We start from the raw sequence: 24,400 nt of genomic DNA on the forward strand, positions 1-24,400 counted from the left end.
AGTTTTTCCCGATCTGGAAAGATATGGATGGCGGAGAAGGTTTGCCTCTCTTGCCGCTTGTTCTGGTGTCTCTCTCTTTTTTCTTTTTTCTTTTTTCTTTTTTTTTTTTTTTTTTTTTCTTTTTTTTTCTTTTTTTTTCTTTGGGATAGGGGATTTTAGGTTGCTCTGCTCTGCTCTGCTCTGCTTTGCTTAGCTTGATTTGCTTGCCTGCTTGCTTGGATAGGCGGTAAAGTACGCAGTAATAGAGAATAAGCAGGTAAGCTAAAGGTAAGGAAGGGTAAGGGTAAAGTGCAAGTTCGACAGGAGCAGAAAGTCCAAAGAACTACGACTAGGGACGTAGAAAGGATACCGCACAGACTCGCTAGTCTACTACTACCTACTACTTACCTATCCACTACTACCCGCTTGTTTTGCCCTCTTTTAAATACGTGCTGCGTCGTGTGGCATTGCATCGCGCCAACCTCGACTGCATCGCGATCAGAGTGATACCAAGTACAGTAGCGGCAGAGAACGCCTCCAACGTACAGTATGTGGTGTGACTCAGCGTAGCCTAGCCGACAGCTTGCTGCTGCTCCCTTGCCTTACTGTTAGCGCACGGTCACCTATCGCAAGTACTACGTACCTACTACTACTACGTAGTACGTACGTAGTACTACGTAGGAGGATGATGCTTGCTCGCTTGCTCGCTTGCTCGCTTGCCGGCCCTTTTTTTTTTTTCTCTTCTTCTTTTTCCTTTCCCGCTTCCACTTCCTCTTCCTCTCTCTCCTTCTACCTTGCCAGCCAGGATCTAACGGACCGCAAAAAAAAAAAAAAAAAAAAAAAAAAAACTTCTTTTGTACTAGTAGGGAAGTACTACTACGTGCTGTAGGTAGCCAACCGCGAAAGGAGAGTTGGGACGGACCAGAGAGTCGGGCCGCGCGAGACGTTGTTTCAGAATGGCGTTGGTCGCGCTACCGGTAGTTGGACAAGTAAGCTCCGTAGGAGTACCGGTACCGTCCTCCCGTACGTAGCATACAGTAGGTAGTAGGACGTAGTAGAACGTGGCTTCGCAAGCTCCGCAGGTAAGCAAGGTACGGACGGCTACAGTACGTCCTCGTACAAGTACGACGTACATGGATAGTACTCAGGACTAAGTATAGCCAGCTCCACGTACTACTACGTGTACACGAAGCTACTGTACGTACTGTACTGTTTTACCGCGTAAAACGCATAAGGCGTGTACCGGCTGCGGAATATGCATACTGTCCACGTACGGTGCGTAGTAGTACGACGCGGCGGGCGGTGCTGCGGTACTCAAACATGCATTGCATGTGGTAGGTAGATATGCTTTGCGTATATCTTGTTCCTGGAAGTCAATTCCATCTACGCTAGGCACTGATTTTCTCTGTACAGTACGTAGTAGTAGTAGTAGTAGGTAGTATTTACTACTAGTGGTATTTCGTATTTACCACGGTCCAGGCGTAATCGCTACACCCCGGGCGGACGAAACAGGGGTGTGTACCAGGGGAGATGGGATTCTCGAAAGGGTCGAGGTACTACACTCCAATAGATCGGAGAAGCGTCCTATTAGGTCGGGGATAAAGCAAAAGTGTGTTGAATGGAGTCGGGTTCTAAACGGTGGGTGTTTTCACGTCGCTTTCTCTGCCTTTTCTTTTGGTTTCAATATTCCAACTATCGATGAGTACTACGTTCTACGTGCTGTGCTACGTACTACTATAATACAGCGTTGCTTAGACGCCATCGCCGCGGAGGGCTGGTCCACAGCCTGGTGGAGCAAAAGCTTATCAGAGCAGGGAGAACCTCCCTTCAGCCTGTAACACTCAGGCCTGCACTGTGGCAATTTGGATTTACTTTGTGTTTACTTTGGATTTACTTTGTACATACTTCCGTATTCCCCGTACGATATCAGAAACTCCTTATACCGGCATCTCGGGAGGACGCTATACTGAATGTAGTAATAAAAATTTCCATCCGCACGACTGTACTGACAACACCTACCTTGTACTAGTACTTCTCTGTACTTACACCCCGTCTCCATACGGTATCAGAAGCTGGCTAAGTACTGTATTCCGGTATGTCGGGAGAAATGAAAATGCAGGCACATGCATGCATTGCAAAACTCTACTCCCTTCTCTTCTCCTTCTCCTTTCTTTCTAGGGAGTAGGGGGTTGTGCTTCTATCGGGCCTTTTTTTTTGGTAGGGGAAACCCGAAAAGGAAAAAAAAAATAAAGAGACGAAAAAAAAGCATAACAGAAAAAAAAAGGAGAAAAATAAGTCAATGCGCAGGAAAAGAAGAGGATGGAATGGATCCGAGAATGTTCCTTGCAGAAGTGGGTTTCCTTCCATCGGTACTTAGTGCAGAGCTACTACTGTACAGTACTGCCTACTTAGTACAACTAGTACAACAAAGTATAGGCGGGAGTTGTGCATTTCCGGGCCGGTGGGCTCTACTACTGCAGGTACAGTAGGATACGGAGTACGAGCTGGAAACGTCAGTCGGGCGGCGGATGCGGAGACTGTTGCCGGAGTGAGTAAAGTGTACTTACTACGTACTTCTACTTGCGCGCAGATGAGACGCGAGAGGATATACTTTCTTTGCGATCACCTGTGTGAGACATGTCAGCTGATGTCCGATGACGATGTTAGGGGTAGGCTGGTGAGCCTGAGAGGGTCGCTACTCCTTGGCCGACGCGGGATGTTGGGGTAAGCTTTCTTTCGTCGTGGAAGATGGAAGGGCGAGCCGCGAATTTTACGGAATGGGTTTACAACATTGGCAATTAAGGCTTGCCTGCCTCGTGATCGCTGCCTCGTGATCGCTACCGGCTACCGTACCTATCCTCGGGTTTGAATGAGTGCATGGCAAGCAAGCCCTGCGCGGTGGGACCAGCAAGGTCGAGAAGCGAGAGAAAAAGGTGACTCAGCTACTAGTAGCAGAATCCAACGTCGTCGTCGTACAGTAGGATCTCCACTGCGCACGGCCTGCCATGCACTCACTCATTTAAACCAGAAGATACTACTACTACCTAGTAGTACTACAAGTAGTACTACGTACGGTAAACAAAGCTTAAAGAGCTTCCTACCTGATCGAGCTGCTCTACCTCAAACAGTAAACAAAGCTTATAACGAGCTCTCTACCGGATCGAGCATAATACATATACTTTAGAGTATAGTAACTTCCCCCTTACTATTTTAAGAGCCATCCTATGCTCGCTGATATCATTCTATACCACCCTATTATCAAAAAGATATTCAGCCCAAGCCTCCTCAACTGCCGCCGATATTCGTACTGTACGTAGTACATCATCCTCATGTCTCACTCACCCCTTTCCCATCTTTTACTCTCTACGTACACACATCCCAGCAAAGTATCAAGCTTTTTTTTTTTTTTTTTTTTTTTTTTTTTTTTTTTTTTTAAACTCGCGAGGCAGGAACCCGAAATATACGTAGTAGTACTACGTACGTACGGAGGAGAGAATAAGCTTTTCCTATCCACGTGCTTACTGTATACTTTTCCGTACGTAGTAGTAGTACTACTAGTCTAGTATTTAGTATTACTATACGGAGCAACTATCCCCCACCCCTTTGCATGGGCGATTGGATACCCAGCTAATACGTATAATATACCACGTAGTAACCCTAATAATAATCATGATTTTCGTCAGGCGCGTGGTATCCAAAACGCAATTCTTAAACCCTAAGAGCTCCTGTAAGGTACGGCGACGTGCTAAAGAAAGATCATATACCGCGGTACAGGCCTAAGTACTACTACTACGTACGTATTACCCCTCGAGGATAGGATAACCAGGGGTTTTAAAGTGGAAACTAAAATTTTGAGGCACCCTCGAGGGGTAATACTTACGCCTGTACTGTGGGTAGTACTTCGGGACAAAGTACTGGTATTATCTAATCGAAAATAAAACCTGCGTTAAGGGAAAGCTCTCTTTGTCGAATAGCCTCAGGTTCTCAATCCGCTAGTATCGCCAATACTTTGTGCTAAGCCCTTTAGAGGCATTTCAAAGAATTTGCATCGAGTTATCTCATATTAACTATCGAATACGTATCCACGGCCTTACCAGCGGCCGCGATCCGTATCAGTACCACTATACGTAGTATTTACAAATATTCTTCTCTCTTACCGTAAAGCCCTCTCTAAACGCTCGCGTTCGTAGCCCTTATGTAAAGCCGATAAGTCGGTATGTCTGCAAAGCGCTCTTATCGAAAATCAAAGCGCAATACCCCATTCCCGAATTAAGCCCTTTCCACCTCTCCTATCCGGTCCTTCTCCATCGCGAATCCTTTTTAGTCTTTCTCGATCGGTCTGCCCGTCGAGTGCAGATCGCGATTAGGGTAGCGATCGAGAAAAAAGCAGCAGATCCGGAGCCGCCGGTAAAGGAAAAATCTCTTCCGAGAGTCGCCGCTTATCGATCGATGGTTTACGCTTTGCCGCAAAAAAAAAAAAAAAACAGAGCGCAAGGGTTCGCCAGTGACATCTCGCACAGGTACGGTAGAGAATCGTAGGCCTCCCCCCCCCCCACTTAGGTAATCTACGGAGTTCATCTGGTAATCATAATTCGTAAATCGGGGTTACAGTCGTATCGTAGGTGTCGTTTTACGGAATACCACTACCCCACCCCCTCCTTAAATACTACTAGTACGTAGTATTACATGTGCAAAGTGCAAAGTATGATTAGCCCCGTAAATCGTAGATCGGTCGTTACTCCATGGCTCATAACCCTGCCAGCCCCATCGCACGGACTAAATACTACTACTAGTTGCACAAACAAGTAGTGAGTACTACCACGTACTACTAGTAGTACTTACTACTACTACTACTACTTGCTTGAAGAAACCACTACGTTCTGATTGGTTGAAGCCCTGGTAAGTACTTAGGAGCCCCTTGCGAAATTATACTTTCGACGCGATCAGCCTCCCCCTGAGCGAAAGCTAACAAGCGAGCGAACAAACAAATCAGATCCTTCCCCCCTCCCTTTTAAACTTTCCTCCGTACATAACAGAGTACAGGCCCAAGTGCTATAGCCTGAGGGTCGGCAGGCTCTCGCGGTCTTTATAAGCTTTTAATTTACTAAGCTGTATACCACCGTACCGCCGCGATTACGTTTAAGTAGCTTGTCTTACAGCATTAGTTCTAATTAAAGCAACGATTCTATCCTTTTCGATCGGACCCCACGCTTTGGGAATAACTCTCTGGAATCGAGGATAGCTTTGATGAGCTTCAAGGTGTCTACTTAAATTATAGCCTTTCCTTTTTAACATTTACGTAGTACTACGTAAATCGTTTCGATCGGATTAAGATTGAGAGATAAAGCTGGCTATCCGATCGGCCCGATAGTACAAGCTTCTAAAACGTTTAGTATAAATCCAGCAGCGTGTCTTTTACCATGTTCCTATTGAAACCCCTATACGATGAAATCGTAAAGGCATCTATCTGGTCGACGATTAATATAATACTCTTTGAATGACTTCCGGCGTCGAACGATCTATCTTCTCTTCTGTCGAAACAACTTTCGTATCCGACCGAGCCTTTCGCAAGTATCTTTTTCAAACACCTATCCGAACATGCGTCAAATCTCGACGAGTTGCGGAATCGCGAAAGCTAGCGTTCACCAACTCGACGAGTACGATGAACTTTCCCATGCTCTCTCGGCTGAGCTCACGTCTCGTTGGTAAACCATCCTTCGTCTTACGTATCACTCGTCGGTCTAATCAACGTGCTCGCGGGCCTGCTGTCGGTACATCAATATCCTCGATGTACTGCGAAGTAGTAGTTGGTGGAAACGGCAGGCTCAGTTACTGACGAGCATGCCTCGCTTACACGGGCACGCCCTCGCTTAGTCTAGCATACCTCACACCCCCAACATCCCTGTAAATACCATCCTATACCCAATCCACGTGATCTCTTCCACTTGTACAGCAGGAACCGCCTCCCCTGAACCCTGAGGAGGACACCGAAACCAGACACCATTTTTTTTATTACCGACAGTTTTGCAGCTGCAAGAAAGCTACGTTGAGTAGATGAGAGCGGTCGCTACCAGCGCCCCCAACACCCACGTTAATCTATCGGTAGCGCGGTCGAAGAGTTTAAAGAGATTATCACCTCTGCCGCACCCGGCTCGCTAACCCCTTTCCTAGTTAGAGCTGCTCGCGTAGCCTTTTCTCTCTCATTTAGACTTATTAAAGCGGGGATCTTAATCTCAAAGCGTTTCCTCCATGGGCTGGGAACGCTAGAGCCCGGTCGACCAGACGTTTCTTCGTCGGAATATCAGGCGCGATTAACGTCGGCTGATACGTTTTCAAGATATTAATCGATGTCGTAGAGTATGTTTGACTTGATCGAGAGCGAATTTGATTGGGAAAGCGATTTACTAGTAAGATGGTGAAAAATCGGCGGCCTTATATAGTATTTAAAATACATAATCGATCATCGCGAGTAAGACCAAAAGCTCTTGCTCTACGAGATCCCATCATCGACAATTGAAATATTAAAACTGCGAGAAAATTTTTTTTTTTTTTTTTTAAAAAAAAAGGGGGTTAAAATACCTCCCGATTGAAATTCGACTCCATCCGCTACACTTTTGCCAGCAGCATCTACCCGATCTACTACCCATAAAACGGCTGTATTACAGTCCACCTCGACCCCCCCCCCCCCCCCCCCCCCCCCTTTCGAAAATCTCCCGTCCTTTAATAAAACCCCCCCGTTTCGTTCCCCCCAGGGAGTGATTGATAATCACGCCTGTAACGTCTGCATGTGCTCCATTCCCAAAGGGGGCTGCCGCGCTCACTAAAGGCGGTGAGCTCAGAAAGATACTTTTGCGGTACGGTACAGTACCTACGTAGTACCACACACATCTCCATAAAAACCCTTTTTTGACGACGATCAGGAACAGCAATGTGAGATCATCATGAAGTAATTTTCTTTTTCCACCTCTTCTCTCTTCTCTCTTCTCTCTTCTCTCTTCTCTCTTCTCTCTTCTCTCTTCTCTCTCCCGCCCACGCACCCCCCCTTCCCCGGCCCCCTGAATAAAAGCTAACCTACCGACCGTATCGCAGGCGCACGCGAAAAAAAAAAAAAAAAAAAAAAAAAAAGAAAGCGCCAGTGAACTTTTTTTTTTTTTGGTATCTTTTTTTTTTTCTTCTTCTTTTTCTTCCCGCACAGATGGTTGGTTTACTTAAACTGTTTCACCTGCGGGAGAGTTAGTGAGAGGCGGTCGATCGGTTCGGACTGAGGAGCGTAGTGTAGTGTAGTGTAGTGTACCTAGTGTAGTAGGCTTTTCCCATCTATTTTTAAATCGGGCTTCCTTGCCTACCTACACGTGTCTCTCCTGTGAAGAGGCTGATGGATGGATGGATGGCCTGAGGCGCTTGAGGCGCTTGAGGTGAGGCCACCCTTCGGCTTTTACAGATCGATCCACCTCGGTTCTGGTCCACAGCTGCTTTTCGAAGTACTACGTACTACGTACGACTACAAAACCTAGAAAACAAAAGCTGGTGGTAGGTACGCAAGCGGAGCACGGTATAACTGGAAGGGGGAGTTTTTACATTGATTCCAATCCTCTTTCGGTATACGATTTGGAAGCCGGTTTTTTTTTTTTTTTTTTTTTTTTTTTTCAGCCTTCACAAAGGTTTTATATTATAAATGTTGAGTACACACTCTTGCAGACCTGAACATATTGATATGCTGGTGCATGGGTCCTCGGCTATCAGAAATGGCGCTGTCTCACGCTTAAATTTTTTAATATTTTTTTTTATTATAGCCGAGGCCTCGACAATAATTTTCCATACGCGCTTGAAATGCTTCAAGCCATCGGCGGATACTGGAAAAAATCGGATTCTTCAAAAAACCAGGTCTGCACGGGAGGGGGAGGGTACGGAAGAGCGGTCCAGGGGATTATACTCTACTACGGTATTGCAGTAAGTACTACGTAGTAGTACCTACTACTGTACTACTAGGTACGTACTAAAAGCGCATGCATGCACGTATTCTATCTGATCCTACGCAACTAAGCCCCCAGTACCTGCAGACGCAGACGGATGGGTCGCGACGGCAGGACCCTGAAGATCACCTTTTCTTCCTCTTCTTGTTCTTCTTCGTCTCCTCTTCTTCCTTCCCTTCTTCTTTTCTTCTTTCCGAACCTGAAGCTTGGCAGAGAAGACGAGATACGAGCGAGAAGATGAAACGGGGAAGCTGAAACGCGACGACGCGATGCGAAACGAGAGAGGCAGCGCTGAAACGAAACCAAATTCTCGATCTTCCCTTCTCCTTTCCCTTCTTTCCTCTCCCGTGACGACGCATGAGGAACGAAAGAAGAAGAAGAAAAACCTTCAAAGCCAAAACCGACGATCAGAAGGTCGTTCTGGTGGAAAGTTACGGTCTGGGTCAGGTAGAGTATTGACACGCGTATACTGGTCGCATATACAGTATACACCGCAGTGTAATAATGAAGAGGAGAGGAATGATGGATATGGACGTGAATCTGATACTCACTTGGTCGTAGTTGTGGCATGGAAGGATAGCTGTACATACTACGTAGTACGTAGTACGTAGTACGTAGTAGGATTCACGTATGCATACGTAGAAGGAAGGCTCTTCTTCTCTCGAGTGTACTGAAGCTTGCGTACCTTGCTTACCGTGCTTACCTTGCATACTCCCCCCGCCGCCTCAATCCTCCTCCTCAATCCTCCTCCTCCTCCTCCTCCTCCTCCTCCTCCTCCTCCTCCTCTGCAGAAAAGTGCCGAACTCTTGCGCCGACGTAGGTAGCGGTAGGTAGCGCCGAAAAGAGATACCATCGGGTCATACTGAACAACTACGTAGTAACAGATACTCCAGTACGGTAATCCTCTCTTTGCCTCCCCCTCTGCACATCCTCCACGTAGGTAGTACGTACCGGTAGTATATCCACATTTACGTACTACACCTTCTATTCCAAGATTCCACATTCCAGGTTCCTAGTAGTACATTCCAAGTTTCCACATTCCCCATTGCCACACTCCCCATTGCCACATTCCCCATTTCCCTGCATAGCAAGTAAACAACAAGGACCGAAGAGTGGAGAAGAGAAGATGAGTCTCCGCAGAGAGAGCACGTTTGAGCTGCTCACACAGTCACAGTCACAGTCACAGTCACAGTCACAGTCACACTCACCATCACAGTCACAGTCACCCTCACCCTCACCCTCACCCTCACCCTCACCGCCCTGGACCCGGATTCCAACCCTGCCCTCCAACCCTTGCCCTCCACCCTTGACCTTGACCTTGACCTTAACCTTCACCCCACCCCTGACCTCCAATAGAAAACGGTAACTCGACTAGAAAACAGCAGAAGAAGTCGAGAACGGTAATCGGAAGAACAGGAAAAGAGTTGGAAACGTGATCTCCCATCTCCCATCTCCATCTCAATCTTGATAAGGAGGTACCGGTACTACGTACGTACTAAGTACGTCTTGGATCTTAACCTTTCGGCCCAATCCCACTCTCAACTCGACTGAGTTGCGGTACGGTACGGTACGGTGCGGTACGGCACGGGGAAGGAGCCGCCGTGTACCGGTAGTTACGTAGTTACTGCGTACTACTACGTCGTAGTAAGGACCTAGTATTTCATGGATGGGTGATTCGTTCTCACGATATGGGTGGGGCCGAGCCGGGTCGGGTCGTGTCTGTCTGAGGAGCGGTCAGGTGCGTGCTGACCAAGGCGAATTGACTCATCTCATCTTCTTGACCGGATAGGTACCTATTCTCAGCAGCAAACAAGATCAGAACCGGCTCTCCATCAAAGACGACACTGAATATAGCAGTACTACACTACAGATAGAACCGACCATTACGTAGTAGCGTAGTTCGAAGTATCACCGAGTAGATACGTAGTAGATGCCTGACTTTGAACCAAAACCCCACCCCACTCAACCCGCGCTGCTTACTTATACAGTAGTACTTACAGCTTGCGCACACTGGCTATCAACCAGCCAGCGAGAGAGGAAACCAGGACGCGCAGAGCCTCGTGCTCGTACGTCACATGAGTGGTGGACGTAGTAGTACCAGTGCTGCGTACGTATCGTGTGCGTCGCGCCGTCAGTCAGTACGGGAGACCTCCTCCCCGTCCAGGATCTTCGCATCTGGAATGCCCCAAACCGCTAAACCCTCAACCTCCAAACCCCCAAGGCGGTGAGAGTACCCAAACCCTGGCCGTGCCGGTACGTACGTATTCCGCACGATCACAATCCTCCGTACAGTCACGATACTCTGTACACGCAGAGATGAGTCAGACCGTAGACGAGAGAGACGAGAGACGAGACACCAGCCCTGAGATGAGGTGAGGTAAGGTGAGGTGAGGTGAGGTGAGGTGAGGTGAGGGTGAAGCCAAGAGTCGAAGCGAGATGGATAAATTGCTACGGACTTAGATTACTTGCAGATTACCAAGGTAGTGGCAACGGCACCGACCTGGGTTCCGTATATAGCATCGTTGAATTATCATCAGGCTATTATACTACTACAGCCTGTCCATGTGACTGTCGTGTAATCAAACTCCATCTCTGACCGACCTGGGGTAGGTCATAGGGTCGCGCACATCGGCGAAACAGACGCGCCAGAGGAGGACGATAGACCTTGAATCAGCATCAGGCTGGCCGCCGGACTTTACATCCTGTCCGAGACTTTACATCCGGTCCGTATGACTCTATCCATCAATCACACTTCTGCTTCTTCTTGTCTGGGTCTCCGAGGTGTGGGTAGGCGAGCGCCCCCCAAGGTTGAGTGGGATGGATATTTACATTGTATCACACGAAACGAAAGATAAAATCAAAGAGTGAAGATGCAGAAGCAAAAGTAGATGTCGGAGCGATGGCACGCGGCAGCGGGTGAAACATCTGCCGCCTGGCAGGTGACATCGACCTCGAAAGATCGATCTCCGCAGGTGGTGAGATCGAGACCCAGCGCGCCGCCCAGCCGTTTCCCACGTTTCGCCAACCACTCGAACTAAGCATCGTAGCCAGCATGCAGAGTGCTGCTCTCTGCAAGCCAGCACAGGTGCGGCTTCGGCACCGGCAACGAGATTTGGATAGCGTCGTGTGCGTCCTGCTGCGAATAAAGACCGGGTGGAGAAGCCTTGTTTGACCGGCGATAAGGAAGACCACGGTCAATCAGCCGTCCAATCGCCTACAGATTCAGCCATGCCATCCTCTTCTTTTTCTTCCTGAAGCAAGTGTACGCGTCGGAAACGCCCGCATGGTGATTGCTCATCCCGTCTTTCATCATCGCAAGGGTTGGCGACACGCGGGATGACTGCCTGCCTGCCTGCCTGCCTGCCTGCCTGCCTGCCTGCCTGCCTGCCTGCCTGCCTGCCTGCCAAAACGTGGTGGGGGTTCTGTTGCAGATCTCAAGTCAATGAGTGGGATATCGTTCCATTTTACCCTCCGCATGTCGTAATGATCGTGTATCGGCAGATCCAAATCGAACCGAGCCGCCGTGTCCGCCAGACCAGATACTGCGAGATGGGAATCAAAATGCCTCAATCGTCGTCCGGTGGCGGCATCTGCGTAGACGTGATCCAGTTCTCCATAGTAGCCTGTCCGCCTCCCAAGCCCGCCCCCGCCGGTGCCTTGCTTCTATTATCCTTTCTTTTGACGACCAGACAGAGGACGCGGCCGTAGATCGAGAAGCCATCGTAGGTGGTGTCCATTGCCATCTTCTTCTTGTCGTCGGCCTCCTCTCCAGACGCGTCCCTCCGACGTTTGGAAAATGGTTCCAGGCCTGGGCCAGGGGACTCAGATGATGAACCCGTCGCAGCTCTGGCCCGTTTGGACCCGCGTGGTTCTTGGTCTACAAAATGGCCGTCGTCGGATTCAATTTCATCTGCATCCGGAATATCGTGAAGGCTGATACTGCCCCCCTCTTCATTGTCCTCCCGAGCAATCATGGGGCCATCCTCGACTTCGATAGGCGCATCGCCCGTACTTCCTGTTAGCTTCGACGAGTTCGACCGGATAGTTTTCTTCGTCGGCTCCTTGAAGTTCTTCTGCTTGAACAGCAGAGAATGCCGGGTGCTGGTCTCCGTCAAGAATATAGAAACCTCGAAATCCTCTGCTAACGTCAGCATCCATCCATCTATCCTCTCCGCGAGCCCCCCTATCATGCGGCCTACCTGCTACGACTACATCCTTGACCCCTCTCTTCTTACCCCCTTTTGCCTTGTTGCGCTCTTTCTCCTCGCGGAGCTTCGGGAGCACGAGAGGTCGAACGCTTTCGATAACGCGAGGGAGGATCGGGTTGCGCGAGTTGAGGAGCCAGCTCTCGGCGAGAGAAGGGTTGTCTAGGTAGATGCGGACCTCCAGGACAGAAAACTTGGTGATGCGCAGGTATCTGCGGATTGGTGCCATGGCGGAGCAGGCGGGCCGGGCATTGTGATGCTGGTGTTGTGGCAAGGTGGGAGGTGGGAGGTGGGAATCTTTTTCTCAAGGGCGGTCAGGCCTCGGCAGTTTACAGTACTAGGTAGCTACTAATGCATAAAACCACTTTTCGCACCAAAACTAAGGGTTATCACTTAAAAAAAAAAATCAACATTAGCCGGTGTTTATCAACAATATCTTCGGAGAAATAGGTATCTAAAACCGTCAAGCTTGAATCTGCTTGTTAATAGACCTGGATACAAAGGATGAAGCTGAAGTCGCTCCTTTTTTCAAACTTTTTTCAAAGACTTCTTCTCGAGTTAGCGAAAGCCAACTTTCTATATTTCTGCTCTGATTAACTATATCAAATAATAATATCATATAAAATCGTCTTATAGTCATCAACTTATTCTTGATATCAACAGGTTTCTAATTTTTATTTACCTCTCAAAACTTATGGTCGTAAAAAGTATAAGCTGTCAAACGTGAAGAGTTCTGGTGCAAAATAAAAGGTTGTGCATTAGTTGGCAGCTAAGAGGTGACTGACTGTACTGCAAGCACCACTCGCACCACCACTACGGAAATAAACAGAGACACGCCCACCAGACACATAGATCATCATTCATCCACAATGCTTATATCGATCGCTCTATAGAACAGGTCTTGCCCCGTCGTTTCCACCTCCCGGGAGGCACAAGGACACAATCAATGTAGATGTATGTAAGTAGTAGTCAGTCAGTTTTTGATACAGACTCGACAAGACTTACGATAGGATTCCCGACTCGATATCTGTGTAGCAGCTTTATTTTACTAACTGGTAGTGATTAATTCTAATGTATGATTGACGAGCCATGTTTTGAGCACTACCTGCCTACTCCGTAACCATTGGAACGAAAGTCTCGGCGCTCGGCAATCCAGGATCTCCTAGAATACCCCAACTCTCCCAATCAACGGTTTTGTCCGAGTATTCAAGCAGCTCTTCTTTGGATTCAAAGCATTGAGCCCATAACTCCAACTCATCGTCGTTTAACACCTGAGTTGGGATGACCATTTGCAAGTCCCAACCGACATACGAGATGTACGAGAAGCGCAGCGCCTTTTCGGGGTTTGGTGTGAGTGACTCGATATAATCCACGATGACTTCTTCGTCTCCGACCCATAAATTCTCTTCCTCGAACTGACCATTCCAGGTCATCTTCTGATAGAACTCCGGGATCCATGCTTTGCCCACATCTTCAATATTTTCTTTCTCCGCTTCGATAACGCAATACCAGTTTTTTTCCGTTGGATCACCCGCCCATCCGGCAGGTACGGCCGCTGTTCAGATTATCAGCTCCGCATCCCTTACTAAGAGACGATCTGAAAGATCAACTCACTCATGTAAAAGCCATTTCCCAATTGATTGATGCCTGCGCGTTCTGCATCGTAGAACTCATCTCTGTATGGCTTGTTGCCATCATTGATGAGCTCGGCTTCCTCCTATGATTCACGTCATTAATATAAGCTTATGCTATGCAGATCAAGTAGAACTTACTTCGCCAACTGTTCGATAACCGATGACTTCCCTGTCGTCGCTAAAAAGAAATGCTTGAGCTCTGTTGAAGAGAAAGATCAAGGCTAGCAAGATCGTGAAGATAGATTTCGAAGGCGGCATCATGCTTATAAATGTCCGAATTAGTTTAGAAGTTTATGAGTCTTTCATCGATAGGGCGAGCTGCCGAAAAGGAGCAAGCTTGCAAAAGGAGTGAATGATGAATGTAGTCTGCCATAACTGTAAGAAGGGATATCTCCTTTTTATAATGTATCTCACAGGCAGGTTCGTTATTCCTGCCCTACCATCAGCTGTTAGTTTGGTTCCTTTACTCGTAGGCCAGTACTCCCCCCTTAATTACTTGTAGCTATCATAGTGGGTATTTTGTGGAGGCTTTATAGATGCTCTATACTAGGTGATCCACCCATAGATCACTGTGTTAAACGTTGTATCCATAAGATCTAGTTGTACGAGGTACACTCCATAAGCTCCGTTTTTCTTAATTGGCCTCCTGCAAATTTTCTTCCTCTTGGAGAACCGGACATCCCATCGACGGGGCACCCCCTCGTTATTCAGCTATTTTGCTATTTTCCTTCGAAAAACCGAAGCCTCTCTGATAGTAGACCCTCGCCAGCCTTTGCGAATGGCTTTCTACATCTTCTTCTTACCAGAGAACTTCAAAACCACGAACCATCAAGCAATATCAGCTTGTTCCGCCAGCCTCCCTGCTCTCCAAAAGCATACGGAACACCCTACAATTCGTGCTACAGCAATGAGACCACAACATTGCCACCGGCACGATCAAATCACCTCCTTGGCGGACCTCACTTTCCCCCTATTCAGATCAATACGCAGTTTTGACTCTTGGGCACGCCAAGCAACGTTTCCTAGACATTCAGCAATCTCGCCCGTTTCCAATTTACGTACCTCTAGCAACCGAGTAAAATATTACGGCAATTTCGCCCTCTTAAATTCCCGCTCTTCACTCAGCCATATTGGAATTCGGCGCTAGCGAAACCTGTCGGTTTCTTATCCATCGAGTTCTTTCCAGGGCCCTCGCTTAGTTTCTCGCTTATGGGCCTCGTATGTCTTGTCCTCATTTCGGACCACTAATTTCCTCGCAAACCATGTTATATCAACAGTTATGAAATAATTGTCTAATTTTATAGGTTTATAGTATCCCCTTAAGTCAGCTAGTAGTCAAGAAAACAACTATACAATCGGAAACTTATCAAACCCTATTTTGTGACGACTCCACCTACCATTCCAGCTATACGAACGCAAAAAGATCATATCTGTTACAATAGACAGAAGAGAACAGCTTGAACGTTCAATCGAGAGCCTGCTACCGGCAAACCAATAAAATCTTTATCTTTTCCCCTTGTGGCCCTTTGTGTCTTGGCCCCTTCAGCCTTCAAAATGATCTTCCAACTCTTTTCGTTTTACGGCAACTTGTTTTCCCCTTGGCCCTCGCACCTAGGTCGCTCCCGCGGCCTACGGACATATCAGTTTGAACGACCTCGCAAAACGTTCAATTTCCTTACCTGGCCCCTCGATAGCTCTTCGGCTATTTTTGACTCCGCCATCGGTACCTGAATATACCAAACTATCGATATTCAGCTCGGTGATCACTTTTTATGTCAGAATTATACAGCTTAGCCTCCTTACTTGATTGGTCCTTCTTCTCGTTGTTTTCGGCCCAATTGTTAATCGCCGGCCGCTTCGCTCTCCTGTCCTGTTCTCCCTCGTTTTGCTTTAACAAACTTCCATTGCCAATTTTCGTTTTCAATTGTATTACCCTCGGTTTGGCTATTGTGTTCGCTTGGCCTCCCTCTCGCCCTTGCTTCGGAACGACTTTTAGCAATGTGGAAAGATTGCCAAGATATTACCACACTTCAGATCTTGGGTAGAAGACTGCCTATAGAAAGATCACCAAGTCCAAAAAAAGATCCAGTTTGAAAGACTGCTAAGGAGAATTTACCTCGTACGCGCCGCTCGGCGCCGCTCAGTATCTCTCTTGCTCTACCTACGCCTTTCCCTCAGCTCTGGCGAACTCCTGACATCACTTGTTTTCGCTCGCACAAGCAAAAACCTGTTTCCCTTACTCGGCCACCTCACTCTATCCCCGCGGTCATCACCTTGTCAGCTTAGCTAGCGCCGACCCTCTCTGAGATCTACTCCCTCTTTGAATACCTCAAGGCAAAGATAGAATCGATCGACATTCGTTATACAGGCTGCCAGAGCTTCCCTATCGATTTTCTCCCACTTCTTAGCTAACCGTCCTAATTGGCTATTACATCCCCAATGGAACCGGTAGGTATATCAATTGACCTCAAGTGCAATTGCAACAACTTGTAAAAGTTGAGGCCAATAGTCAAGTTCAATTGCAACCTTCGCCAATGGATTGCAACCTTCGCCGATGAATTACCACGATTTTCCTCACATATCTCGATCGGACGCTCCCAACTCAGCCATCATTCAAATAGTACTAGAACAGCAATTGCAATAGCTATAACCGCTAGTTGCAGTTGCAAGAACTTCAAAAAGTTGCCAGAGGATTCCTCGGACCGAAGATCCCCCGCTCTCTCATTCGAGCATCCCTACCTACCTTGAATACCTCCCTTCGTTTCAGCAGTCTTGTCAAAAGCTTATATTATGCACCTGCTCGGCACCTGCATTCAGAAATTACCTTGTTCAGACCTCCATACAACACTTCTACTGAACATCATTCTTTTCCCTGACAGCCACTTCTTGTAACAACCTGTTATCTGTTCACTTCTTCGGCACCTCGTCTCTCCGCCCCGACCCGACGGAATTCCTGATCCCTAACGTTGAGAATTCTCACCTTTAATTACAATTATTAAAATTCCCCCCTTGTCAGTCAGATCTATTTGACCTTATTATTGCTCGGCAACCTCGAAAGCCTTGGTTTCCCCCTACTTCACTCGTTCGAAATCCCCTTAGATTCACTATTCATCCTGGACTTCAGCACAGCCCAGCCTAGCGTAGTATACTCGGACAGAAGCCCCGGACCATTGTCCCCAGCCCAGCCAATCTACCGGTAGCTCTGCTAAAGAAGCCCTAGATACCAGGAATGATCCCCTACATTCGATTCGGACCCTTAGATGCATAGCATGTGCCCCGGATATGCACAGCTTTTTCGGCATGCCCCGGACCCCTCTCGGCATGCTACAGCCAGCTCATTCCCCCGCCTTGAATGCCCTAGATACATTGAACGGTCCCAACTTCTACTTATAGAATCGAGCCCCGGACCGGTAGCTTCTTTTTTGAGATTGACCTGGATATCGATTCTACTGATCCTGGCCTAAAATCGAATATCAAAAATCGAATCTAAACAATCGAATATGAACGATCGGATATAAAAAATCGAGTATAAAGAATCGAATATAGAGAATCAAATGTAAATAATCGAATATGAAAAATCGAGTGTGCAATCGAAATAGAGAAAAGAAGAAAAAGGGGACCTTGTGAATGAAAAAGAAGGACAAGAAAGGGAAACGAATGAAAACTTCAAGCTAGCAGTACGTAGCTAATAGCCGATAGGAAAGTGAACATAATTGACTTCCGACGTCCAAACGAATAGCTTATGCGAAATACATCGATTGATTTGCAATTATTTATTATATTCAATGCAATTTTTATATACCAATACAGTACCTATACGATTGTATACTTACTCCGCAATGACGTAATAGATATACTAGGTGCATTTTTTTCTGCCTGGCCAGTGCCAATATAGCGTGCCTCACGCTCTCACAGGGATAAACGACAAACAGGTTCATCACGATACTTCCAACTTCCATAGCTGTACATTGACTATCATCAATTGGATAATTCATCGTCACAACACCTGTGGGCCTTTTCTATCCTATCTCGCCAAGGATCCCGGAAGGAATCGGATCCGGCTGGCTATCGATATACCTTATATCCAATCTCCCAGGAAATTTAATATTCACATTGGAAAGCCAGCTGGCGATACAGAAAAACTGCGAAGAGTGAGAAGACTGCGAAAACGGCTCTTGGTACCTATCTGATTCTCTGATTATCTCAATATCTCCGCTTTCTTCCCACCGGCTGAGGAATATGAGCTTGATACTGGGTACGAGTACGAGAACGAGAACGAGAACTGCCCGAGCTTTCCGAGGCTCTCCGTTGTTGACAGGACTTCTGAGAAGGGGTGTTTCAACACAGGAACTTGATGCTTCAAAAGGAGGCACGTTTCCCTAATTCCTAATTCTTTTCGGCACTTACTGACTACAACTCACAGACCGAGAAAGGGTCGTCATCTTAGGGTCAGGGTACGTTTAATACCCCGATATAAAACTCACTGCTCATGCTTTGTAGATGGTCCGGCTTCGTCCTCTCGCGAGAGCTAGATAAGAAGAAGTTCCAGACAGTCGTCGTATCACCCAGATCCTACTTTGTCTTCACGCCTCTTCTGGCATCCACCGCCGTGGGCACTCTCGAGTTCAGAAATACGCTCGAGTCCGTCCGTGCTCGTGGCAAAGGTGTGGAGTTCTTCCAAGGCTGGGCTGATGATGTCGATTTCAGCCAGAAGAAGATTGCCGTGGAGGAGCGGAGTGCTAGGAGACCGCTGCATGCTTCTGGGAAGGCCTTTGAGGCGTCGAGTATCACTGAGGCTGATATCTCGTACCGGGGTAAGAGGAAGGGCAAGGTCTTTGAGCTGGATTACGACAAGTTGGTGATTGCCGTGGGCTGCTACAGCCAGACCTTTAACACTGCGGGTGTGAGAGAGAACGCATTCTTCTTGAAGGATGTTAGTGATGCTAGGAAGATCAGAAAGCGGATTCTGGAATGTGAGTTACGTTCAAGCGCATGACGGACGCCGTTAACACTTCCCAGGTTTCGAGGCAGCATCTTGTCCAACAACTTCGGAGAAGCTCCGTGACCAGCTTCTGAACTTTGCCGTCGTTGGAGGAGGCCGTACGTCTATCTTCTCCCATCGTGATCCTGCCTACTAATAAGCCCCAGCAACTGGGGTAGAATTTGCCGCTGAGCTCTTCGACCTCTGCCACGAAGACCTTAAGAAGCTCTACCCGCAATTGATTCCCCATATCAAAATATCCATCTACGATGTGGCTACCAAGATCCTCCCTATGTTCGACGCCTCCCTCGCCAAGTACGCCATCGACCTCTTCCGCCGCGACGGCATCCAGATCAAAACAGAGCACCACATCCAATCCCTGCGACCCGGTCTTCCCGGCTCCGACAATCCCGACAATGACGGTGGCTGCTTCACTCTGAAGACGAAGGAGGATGGGGAGGTTGGGGTAGGCATGTGTGTGTGGTCGACGGGGCTTATGATGAACCCATTCGTGCAGGCTGCTCTGGACGACGTGCACACCTACCCGACCACCTCCGCAACTCTGGCCCCCGGGACGGAAATGGAATCTCCAGGAACCGAGAAGTGGCATCTGAAGCGCCACCCGCGATCCGGAAACCTGATGGTCGACGAGCGGTTCCGCGTCAAGCTTACGTCTCGGAGCAGCGCGCCTACTGACCAGAACGTCCCAGAAGCGACGATGCAGGACGTCTTTGCGATCGGTGATGTCTCGGCCATGGAGAAGACCCAGCTACCGGCTACGGCGCAGGTTGCGAACCAGGAGGCGAAGTGGTTGGGTAAGCGGCTGAACCAGGGTACGCTCACGGAGGGTGCGGGCTTCAACTTCAAAAACCTGGGCGTCATGACATACTTGGGGAACTGGAAGGCGGTGATGCAGGCAGACGATGGCAAGGGCATCAAGGGGTGAGATTCCCCGGCCGAGAACCTCTCTCTTCTGTTCCAATGACTGATGTCTGTCTGTATAGGCGAATGGCGTGGATCATCTGGAGAGGCGCCTACCTGACCCAAACGGTGAGCTGGAGGAACAGAATTCTGATTCCAATCTACTGTACGTCCTCGTCGTCGCCGTCTCCCCCCGCTCCCTTTATTCTTCCCAAATACTCCTTGACTGACGGGCTCCAGGGTGCATCAACTGGATCTTCGGGCGCGATATCTCGCGATTCTGATATACCGTATGCTATTCCTTTTCCTGCACTGCTATCTCCAATGCGCTGTTTCGATAGATAAACAAACACCAACCTTTTCTTTCCTTTCTCTCCTTTCCATAGCCCTTGAATCATGGTCACAGCATAGTCGGCATCGAGTCGTTGATGGGTAGACTAGATTTCGTGATCTGTCCTCCCGCTGCATCATCGATTTAGATGGCTCTGGCTCTGGCTTTTATTTCTAAATAAACCTCTTGCGAGTACGTGCGGTACTCGCCACCATAGCTCTCATGCATCAGCCTTTCTGGAAAAATAGAATGAAAAATAAAACAATTCCAGCCCTCCTATGCCTGCCTGCCTGCCTGCTTCCTCATCTCCAAAGCTGTGACTGAAAGACGCTGAGACGAAGAATCTTTATTCTATTTCGTTTCACTCTGCTCGAGAGTCGGAATGGGGATGGGGCTGTAAGGAGGGGTATGTACCTAAGTGCTTCGGGAACTTGAATGCAGGGTTTCAATTAAGCAGCGCACCCTGCAGATTTCGGTCGATTATATCCAGATCCGCAAATTTTCCAACCCGTTTAAAAGCCTTCTTACATTAGCGGTAGGAAAAGTAGAGCGGAAGTTAGCTGCTATATATATATTGGCGCTTTTTGAAATGGATCAGATTGGATCGGGTGAATGAATGTCGTCTTGGAAGGGAGAGGAGAGGAGAGGATTTGGAACCAGAATGAATGGAAGTAGAATCAAGAAGGGGATTGAGATTGAGCTGTCAAGTACTGCGAATGCGCAGGCTAGGATGGGATCTACGTAGTATAACTACTCCGTACATCTCTCTCTTTCTCTTCTACGGAGGTACCTACTTACTAAGCGAAAGATAATCAGAAATACTCTATCCGAGGAAACGCCTATCTCACATCATCGTGACGATCAATTGTCCACTGCGAATTTCGAAAGTGAGAGTTGGATAAGGAAATAGATTAGTATCTGGCCATGGTTTTAGAGCGCTGGCGTAGGCGGTCTTCGCTTCTCATTCCGAGTCCTATTCTCTATGAGAGAAATGGATTTTGATTTCCCGATTCCTTGTTCTTTTTCTGCTTCGCGCTTGCCTGCTTGCTTGTTTGTTTGTTGCAGCGCCTGGGTTAGGTCTAGCCCACTTTCCGGCACTTTCCCCGGATAAGCACCAAAAAAATAACCTTTATAAAGAAAATAGGAGGGAAATTTTCATGGAACACGCAATCTCGCTGTGATAGCTCAGCGGTAGAGCGGAGGATTGCAGCTCCTCAGGTCATCCGTTCAATCCGGGTTCGCAGCTGATAGTGAAGTTTTTGTCAATGTCGATTTTTGGGACGGATCTATTTCGATTGGGTTTCCAGTCCGTACAGCCGGCGTTCTTTTTTGCAGCTGGGAATTGGGATTGGCTACGTGTCCTTTGTTTTAAGGCTTGAGCGAATGCTCAGAGGATGCTCTCGGGGGGGGGGGGTTTTTATTCTTTCTATTTTTCCATGACAGCTACGCCAGACCTGTATTGTGTACATGTAGATAATTGATCGGGTCATCGACTCTTGCATTCATGTCTGCTTCTTCCTTCACATACGATATTGAATCCCAGCCCTTGGGTTCCTGACGCGGGCATAAGCGAGCGCATCACGTTTTCTTTCGATGCTAGAATCGGACCCCGAAGCAATAATTTATAGTCATCTCTTGCATGGAGACCACCCCCATGCAACGCATGGCTCGAAAACGGTACTCCTTAAGAAGACTCCCGCAATAGACTCTTTAAACGATGATCCAGAAGATCCCGAGCGAGATGGCATAGCTTATCTGGCCATGGAAGAGTGAGCTAGCTCCCTTGCATGCGGCCTTTTTTCGATGGTTTTGCGATATCCTACATACTCCCTTGAAGAGGAAATTGCGAAGTGCTATCAGCAAGTTACCGATACCTACCATCAATCCTTTAGCGCTATCTTGATTAGCATATTCGCATTTCTCGGACTTGTATATAGCCGGAGTCCCATGACGCTCGCCTTCTAGGTATGTATTCGATTAGACTTTGCAACCTGGATCTCCAGCACATGCTTGATTACCTACTTATGCTTCATGATCACTGAGAATCGTGCTGATCTAGAGGTTTCTAAGCCAATATCTTAGCATTTTTGAAGGAGTCGGAGCACCTTGTTTTGTTTTCACAATTGATAGTTATGCTGTCTTATCGGACGGCGGACGGGCAGCGGCTAATCATAGAGTTCTCTTGTGCCAGTGCAGAGAGATCGCGGTAGTTTGAGCCTCAAAATAAACGTGTTGCCGTCGATTTCATATATGTTATCGTTCTGCTCGAGAATCACCTTCGTTGTGACGAGTGTGGAACCTCGCACGTTCTTAGGAGCTCTTTAAACATCAGTACGATTCTGCAAACTCTGAGCTTCTCATCATATCTATTGCCAAAAAAAAAAAATTGTACCAATTATAACGCTCACAGCGATTGTACTTGTCCGTTTGCTTCGGTACCCATCGACTCAGGGATCGTCTTTCTAGCTTGTGACTTATATGAGGTCTTCTTGCGGGTAATATTTCATTAACGCAAAACCATTCAGTGTTGGCTTAAATAGTTATGCGCCTCGCTACATCTTGAGAACTTGAGAAGTGATTCAAGTGAAGGCCAACGTAAGGTGTGTGCATATAGACTCGCAGGTGAGTTGGAGAATATCAAAGAGTGATACCGATGAGATGGCGAATATGCGTTTCTTTTCTGTCTCCAAGCTTTTTTGAAACCATGCATAAAACACGCATAGGATTAGAGATCGAAGAGCAGCAAACTTAACGTGGTGATTCAGTCTACATTATCGGCTGGCGCCAGGGGATCGTCGCCTAGCTGATCAAACATGTTGATTAAGTAGTGTAGCTGGCCAGATGTCCTATTGTATTTCACCGAAACAGATTATATGTGACATGCTTATCTTCGAGGGCAGGCAGTATATGTAACAGTATATGTAACGTGAAGCATGAACTGTCAACCAGCTTCTTGTTGCCGCTTCGCTTGCTTTCCCTCACTGAATTTCGCACTTACCATATGCAGCAATTCCTCGGCAAGTGAGGTCCAGAAACTCGTTAAACGCAATCCCTTTCGTATCCTCTTTGGATGGGTCCTCTGATCTCGCACGCCATGGAGAGAAGGTCTTATTCCCTAAAAAGTTCTTAGTAGCCGCAAATTCCACTGCCACAATGATGATGTTCCTACATTCAACGCGCAATGTAAAAGCGCCATATAATGCTAGTGCAAATATTTATGCAGAGAGACGTTCGCTGGTTGATGCCTCCGCCTCCTGATCTCGTCTAGCATCCTTCTTCTGACTTTATCAATTGCATACTGCTCTGTCCGAAAGATCCTGCACTTGCCTCTTGTACAGAGTAGTGAAGCAATGGAGTAAATCAATGCTAATGCTACAATCCTCAGTACATGATATCTGCCAACGAGTATTTAAGAGCACATAGAGCCAGTCTTGTAAAAGTAAAAGGATGGATTTCAACCTTTGAAGCTCAACAAAAAGCCCAGAGAGCACTAACAACACATAATACAATAGCTCTCAATTATCGCAGTCTCAAATGATCAGCGGGCGTATCATCCAGCTTAAACTCTACCGCTACCTAGAGAGTGCAGAAAAACCAGCCGGTGGAGCGAATAGTCAGAATCACTGTCATTGCACTGCATGCTGCCGACCACAGGAATGATATCCATCGTCTCTCTGTTTCATGATTCATTTTCGCCTTTTTTTTTTCCTTTTTTTTTGGCAGCCATCATTGCCTGGCGCTCATCCCACGCCCTTCCTCGCTTGAACTGTCTACTAACTTGCGCACAGCAATAGCAGCATTTCCAACAGGCCTTACAGAAATCGAGATGCACCCTAGGCCTTCTTCCATTAGATTCTTTTATCAGCATCTTCCGCGCGAGGGTCTCCCACTGAAGACTCACAGTCCGCGCGAACCGTCTTATTCAAACCCCTCCGTTCCATCACTATACTTCCCAGGAGCTCAAGCGTCTTCCCTCTTCACCCTTAAAGAATATCGCCTTAGAATCATCCTAGATAGGCAGGTGGTGGAAAGTTCAAGGGAATCGGAACGTCTCTCAAAGGACTCCTCCCCGAACTCAAAGGTGTAGATATAACCCAGCACTACTCCGAGCAAAGCGCCAGATCAATACATGAAAGATGTAGATGAATAACTGGAAAAGAGCCCGCCTATTCAGTCATCATGGTCGCGCAATGTTGATCTCTTCTGCCTCGATATATCCTCCCTCTGGCCGTCTGATCAAAACTACTCCCTGTCATACACAGTATTCGTAGGAAGTAGATCGAGTATAGTACTAGAAAGAGGAGTCGACTTTGCTATCAACGGCTCCATGATTATTGAATGAAATTTTGGTACCATTTATCTATTTTAACTTTCTG

At 47.5% G+C, this 24,400-nt stretch overlaps 3 protein-coding genes across 3 annotated transcripts; 1 reads left to right on the top strand and 2 right to left on the bottom strand.

Annotated features, from left to right (window-relative positions):
• Positions 1-11,518: 11,518 nt before the first annotated feature.
• L3040_005398 (uncharacterized protein) lies at positions 11,519-12,386 on the bottom strand (the record flags this gene model as incomplete). Its single annotated transcript, XM_007292584.1, has 2 exons — positions 11,519-12,090; positions 12,152-12,386. 2 exons carry the CDS (start codon positions 12,384-12,386, stop codon positions 11,519-11,521), a joined length of 807 nt encoding a protein of 268 aa, XP_007292646.1.
• Positions 12,387-13,266: 880 nt separating this feature from the next.
• On the bottom strand, positions 13,267-14,049 carry L3040_005399 (uncharacterized protein; the record flags this gene model as incomplete). Its single annotated transcript, XM_007292585.1, has 3 exons — positions 13,267-13,712; positions 13,772-13,874; positions 13,930-14,049. 3 exons carry the CDS (start codon positions 14,047-14,049, stop codon positions 13,267-13,269), a joined length of 669 nt encoding a protein of 222 aa, XP_007292647.1.
• A 3,981-nt stretch (positions 14,050-18,030) lies between these two features.
• L3040_005400 (uncharacterized protein) lies at positions 18,031-19,977 on the top strand (the record flags this gene model as incomplete). The annotated part of the gene is made up of 7 exons (XM_066157361.1): positions 18,031-18,160; positions 18,215-18,245; positions 18,292-18,764; positions 18,811-18,891; positions 18,940-19,714; positions 19,777-19,859; positions 19,934-19,977. 7 exons carry the CDS (start codon positions 18,031-18,033, stop codon positions 19,975-19,977), a joined length of 1,617 nt encoding a protein of 538 aa, XP_066011664.1.
• Between the last annotated feature and the right edge of the window lie 4,423 nt (positions 19,978-24,400).

Source organism: Drepanopeziza brunnea (genome assembly GCF_022702325.1).
Source record: "Drepanopeziza brunnea f. sp. 'multigermtubi' strain 214-2 chromosome Unknown ctg8, whole genome shotgun sequence".
Lineage (NCBI taxonomy): Eukaryota > Fungi > Ascomycota > Leotiomycetes > Helotiales > Drepanopezizaceae > Drepanopeziza > Drepanopeziza brunnea.